The following is a 6071-nucleotide window of genomic DNA, read 5'->3' on the forward strand; positions in this document are numbered from 1 at the left end:
ATTACTGACAAAAGATATATATAAATAATATAATAAATATATATGTATATGTAAATATATAAGTGTGTGTGTGTGTGTGTGTGCATATTCGAGAAAAGAATAATATTGATACTTATTTCCAAAAACAAAAGTACATTTTTTAGATTTGTTTTAGCTGTGAATTAAAAAAGGCTAATTAAAATTAATTATCATAAATACAAACTTCATGATTACTTATTAATCCCCTACTTTTGATTTTGTGTTATATCTAAATATTTTCAATATACCTGTTGATGATGAAGTTCTTCAGATGGTCTAAAACCCAAATTTTCTCTATGTCGAGATAAAGATGTAGACAACTGTTGCCTTTTGCACTCTGAAGTGGCCATTTCCTACAAACATTAAGGCATTCAAAATGTAATTTAGGCTCACTGGATAACGCAACATCGATAAAATTCAAAAACTACTTACTTCGCCTTCATTATTAAGAAGTGTAGTGGTCATGGTATCTGCTGTAAACCACTTTTGACCCTTCATGACGATATTTGATGGTGGTTCGTGTGTAGCACCAATATCAGCTGACCATACCATTACAGTGGAACCTCCTTCTAACTTTGCAGTACGATGGAACTTAAATACTGTTTCTAGAGAACCAGCTTTACGAATAATTTGCCAACCACTGAGTCCTATTTCCTACAAAAGGTAAAGATAATATATAAATATAATCTATCCCTAAAGAGTATCAAATGTGATATAAACAAATTATTATACATATTTAAATATCCCATTCAATACTGAATTTCTTACTTTATTGCCTTTGTTAGTGAGTTTCACAAATCGTCCTTGAGGATCGGTTTCTGTAATTTCCACGTCCCCTCTAGATGTTCCAGATACGCTATAGTCGGTACTGCTACGTTCTTCACTTTCCTCTAGCAAAGTGCGTTTCCGTTTTCCACCTCGTAATGGAGTATGTCTTGAAGGAGTAGATCTACCACTGGGTACTGATGCACTTGATTGCATAGGATTAATATTTAACCTGTAGGTAAATAAAGACATATAATTATAAGAAACGTTAATAAGATTCCTCCTTATTTAATATTCATAAATATATTAATAACAGATAAAAATTATACACATTTGTATATAGCATTAATTATATTACCTAGCTTCTTCAGATTCCAAAAGTTTCCGATATGCGGCAATTTCTAAATCAAGAGCTACCTTGATGTCCATAAGATCTTGATATTCCTGTAGTTGTTGAGCCATTTCATCACGCACACGAGCCAATTCCGCTTCTAAAGATGCTAAACTTTCTGCATGACGAGTTTTCTCATTTTCACGCAAATTTTCTAAGTCCCTATATTAAAATTTAACAACTCATATAATGATTTAAAATATCTAAAATATGTTAAATTAAAATATAAATTCAACTAATTTATTATAAATTACCTTATTCGTGCATTAAGAGCATTATTTGATGCTTCTAGTTCATTAATCTTTTGATTAAGTGTATCAATTCTCGATCTTGTTTGTCTTAATTCTTCAACAGCTAAACTTGCTGCTCCACTATTACGTTGAGCATGAGCTGTCAAATTTTTAATCTTATTTTCATATAATAATTCAATTTCTTCTCTATTAGCTCGCATTTGTGCTTCATATTGATCTCGTAATTCTTGCAAAGATTGTTGCAATTTAGCCTCATATTTCTCAGCAAGACGACCATCTATCTCAGAGATCTCAACCTAGAATGATACATAATGGAATATTGAAAGTATTAAAAATTTTGTAAACATTTGTAATGCAGTTTCCATAATTTCCATGAATAATAAAGATATACACTGAATAGTAATACACACACAATACATGTGTCTGTATTTTGTTACGATTAAAACTAGCTAAACATCATCAATTACATACCTGTCTCTTTGTTCGTGTTTCTGTTAGTTCTTGTTGATATACTTGATCTTTAAAACTAATATCTTCCTTTAAACTTTGAATATTATTTTCAAGAACAATACGTTGTAAAGTTTCTTCTCCTAGATGCTTACGGGCATCTTCTAGTAATGCTTTCAACTTTTCTACTTCTTGTTTCAATTCTATTTCTCTTTCAGTCAGCTTTTTGCGTTCTGCTTGAGACTGATTAAACTGTGATTGCAAATCATTATAACGTGTTTCATATAATAACAAGTTTCTTTCTGCAGTTTGTAAGTCCATCAACTTTCTATCCAATCTAGAAAATCATACAAAATTTTCATAAAATTCATAATTTTGACTTAAAAAACGTATGCAAAATTCAAATATTCCGGAATGTATATTTTTGAATAGTATTCAAAAATTTAATTTAATTTATGTATATAACATTTCAAAATTAAGTTTAGAATGTAAAACTCATAAATCAATAGTAACAAATATTTATAACCATCTCTTAGACTGCTTTTCATTTTGTATTAAAATTTTGTTTACATTTCTTAAACCATGTACAAAATGAATTTCATCAAAAAATTTTAATCGTTTGAGACATTCCGGCAGTCGGGAAGAACAGATGAGGAGCTTTCGTGTTTCTATTTCAAGCAACGACCCACATCAAGAATTTTATTTTCTACTCGCAGTGTCTCGAACCGTTTTAATATTTCATTACCTTAAAACGTACAGTCTATTAAGCTCAAATATATAATAGATGTCAATATCAGAAAAAAAAAAAAAAAAAAAAAAAAAATATTAAACGAAAATTAGTTCAAAAATTCAACATAGAAATAGTAAACATAAATAAGTTCTGTGGAGTAAAGTAATATTTACAATTTTTTAAAAATACAAAAATTTTTATGCATGATGAAATGTTGCTTCGTGACGAATGTTGAATTTTATTTTCACACAAGGACGCACGTTTTACATTCCTACTGATGCCATTCCTTTTACGAGATATATCATTTTATAACAACCATACAGTCAAAATTAACGTCAGTTAACGTATATGCTACATACATGCAGTCTTATCATGCTGATAACTGCAGAATATTTTACAAAATCCATCTAAATTATCAAGAGGAAAGTTCAATAAAAGAAAAACATTTGTAAAGATTAAGAATATTATGCTAAACGTCTAGATCATGAAAGAAAGAAAAAAAAAAAAAAAATAGAAAAAGAAAACAATAAATAAGTCTAGAGGCCAAAATTACAGAAAATCTTCGATGACGTTCACAGATATTCCATGAATATACTTTATACACGGATATACGTCAATCGAAATATGATCAAATATACTAATTTTATTTGAAATGTACAATGTAAATCACAAAATAAAATATTCAAGTCAACAAAAATGCCAATTTTCAATTCCCTGCTTCGTATTTATACCAGAAGAAACTATATCTTCGCAAATGAAATAACTTTATACATAGTAATTTAGTGCAATTGCTCAGGTAATATGAAATGTATACAATAATATCAAAAATATTTATATACACATATAGTACATAGTTCTTTTCATTTTCCATTTTGCCCATTTAGTCAAATAACATTTCCCGCTTGTTTCTGGTTTTACTCGTATTTTTATCGATTGCTCAACACTCCTTCGAAAGGAGGTCAATGTTTTCAGTCGAGGTTATACATACGGTTGAAAATGACATCACCGCCGCATAGTAAACGTGACACAATCGCTCGTAGTAACGTCACGTTTCAAGTTAGGCACACCCAAATATTCGAAAATTTTGTAAGGAATTTTATCAATGAAACATAATACCCTTATAAATTTCTCTAAACTACTCTTTACCTTTAGAAAAATAATCGCGAAAAAGTAATATCTAATTCAAGGAATACCTTATTCTCTGTATAACTCTCGTTATATTTTTGTCACTTAAAATCCTACAATATAGATGCAATGATCGTTCTTATTATCATTATTAATATTTAAATAATATTATTTACTACTATGAAAATAGTAAAATTATTTCTGTAGATACGCAACGACGATATTTATATTGTATTAAAATTTTACAAATTCTGTGAGTGAATCTCTTTTGCATCAGTATACTAGTGTAAAAATTCCATTCAACATTTGACATGTCTGACTAAATAATATTTAGTACATTACTCGTATTTTATATTTTTTTAAGATAGGTATCAATATTATGTAAGAAACATGCACATTAATCCATTTCTTTAAAAAATCAATTCATAGAAATTTATGTCATTTTAATAAAATAAAGCGTATGCTATTTTTCCAGGAAATGCAACTAAATTTATATCAAGAAATGTAAACAATAATTTAACCCTGAAATTAGATTAAGCATCATTAATATTAAAGCAGCATATAAAGCATTAGTATTTCATTACACATGTTGCATTCATTCATAGTGTACACATGCATTGCTGATTATAACGATAATTCAAACATACAATTGTAATAAATCATAATTATAAAATCTAAAAATACAAACAAAAATGTAAAATTCATTAATTTGTTATACATTTATATTCAAAACTAATCGATTTCGATATACAAAATTTTTTTCAATTTAATATATTTTGTACATATATTTATTTTACTACAAAATAATTTCTTTTTTTATTAAATATTGATATTCATTTTATTATTTACTAGAACAAAAATATTTGAAGTCTGTTATATTTTAATTTATGATATGATCTAATCACAGAGTAAGCAAAACAAAATTTATAAATAGCATTGAAATTACGAATAAAGGCATTTGATGACATCGTTTGTAAACAACTTTGACAGAATTAAACATTTACTTTTATAAATTTGAAGAATGTTAATCGTAAGAAAATAATATATTATTAATACTAAAGTAAAACACTATTTGCAAATTTTTCATAATGAACATATATATCGTTATCATATCTATCCGAATGATAAACTCTATTTACATATAGAATTTATCGATATATTTTTAAATTATATATAACACATAATTAATACAAAAGTAAAATATAAATAAGTATAAATTCATTAGGTTTCAAGTTCATGATATACACACTTACAATCAACCGCAAAACGTCAAGGATGCAGATTATGATAAACTATAAATCTCGTAATAGTCTCGGCCCCGTATTATAAATATACTTGCATTGATTCATATTTCCGAGACATATTATCATTTTAAAAAAATCAAAATGAATTCAGAGAAACTTACTTAGATTTGAGTTCTTCATTGTTATCCCATAATCGTTTTGTATCAATTTCGAGTTTCGCTCGCTCCCTTGCAGTTTCATCCAGTAATTTCCTTGCATCAGATAATTCACGTTCATACATAGACTTTATGTTGGATACTTCGCGGGTGATAGTCTCCTGGGTCGTTTGTACCTCCCGCGTAAGTCTGGAATTCTCGGCTTCCAAATGCCGTACTTTGTCAATATAACAAGCCAAGCGGTCATTAAGATTCTGTAAATCTTGCTTTTCTTGAAGACGTGAATAACGGGTCGGACTCAAAGGACTCCCCGGTCGCTGGCCGATTGGCGTTGACGTGCTGAACTGTGGCGACTGCACGCTGCTACTCGAACATGTCGCTGTGGTCTTCTTAGTTGCTTTCGTTGACATTTTTTCACAATAATCAGTTCTTTTATTGCACTATCACTTGCCTTCGCACTATCGAATCATCAATTTGGTGTACAGTAACACCGTGTCCGTAAAAGACGCTTCTAGCGGATAAAAAACTACCGAAGCCCAAATCCTCCTGCCTCAATCAACGGAAGAGCTGTTTAGCGGTGACGCCAACGTTAACGAAGCACCTCCTTATGTGCATCTTTATATTGCGTTAGTAAACGCAATGGTGTAATATGATAGGTTACATTCATGTATACACAATACTTGTTGGCCAATCACATGTCTTTCCTTCTAACCGCACACCAATAGGAAAAGCTTAATTCTCTAGTGAAACGCGTCAATCTTAAAGCACCTTTTGCTAGAGATTTATACGCAAAAAACAAAAGTTTTAACTTTCATAAAAATTATCGGTATTTAAATAAATCTACATCAACTATAAATTTCACGTTTTATACAATCCGAGTAAAATCTAATTATATTTAAAAATAGTAACATAAGTTGAAAATTTCTATTACAATTTTCGAGATAT

General features: G+C 29.1%; 1 protein-coding gene across 2 annotated transcripts in view; it reads right to left on the reverse strand.

Annotated features, from left to right (window-relative positions):
- Positions 1-5708, reverse strand: part of LOC108547921 (lamin Dm0) — an 8491-nt gene extending 2783 nt beyond the window's left edge. For both annotated transcript variants that reach the window (XM_017900639.1, XM_017900640.1), the window contains exons 1-7: positions 5133-5708; positions 1897-2209; positions 1429-1721; positions 1142-1336; positions 787-1015; positions 451-672; positions 267-371 (exon numbers count right to left, since the gene is read on the reverse strand). In XM_017900639.1, coding sequence (XP_017756128.1) covers positions 267-371; positions 451-672; positions 787-1015; positions 1142-1336; positions 1429-1721; positions 1897-2209; positions 5133-5536 — 1761 coding nt within the window. In that variant the 5' untranslated portion in view covers positions 5537-5708. The remainder of the gene's footprint in view (positions 1-266; positions 372-450; positions 673-786; positions 1016-1141; positions 1337-1428; positions 1722-1896; positions 2210-5132) is intronic.
- Between the last annotated feature and the right edge of the window lie 363 nt (positions 5709-6071).

This window comes from Eufriesea mexicana, unplaced genomic scaffold (assembly GCF_001483705.2).
Source record: "Eufriesea mexicana isolate 0111107269 unplaced genomic scaffold, ASM148370v2 scaffold1312, whole genome shotgun sequence".
Classification (NCBI taxonomy): domain Eukaryota; kingdom Metazoa; phylum Arthropoda; class Insecta; order Hymenoptera; family Apidae; genus Eufriesea; species Eufriesea mexicana.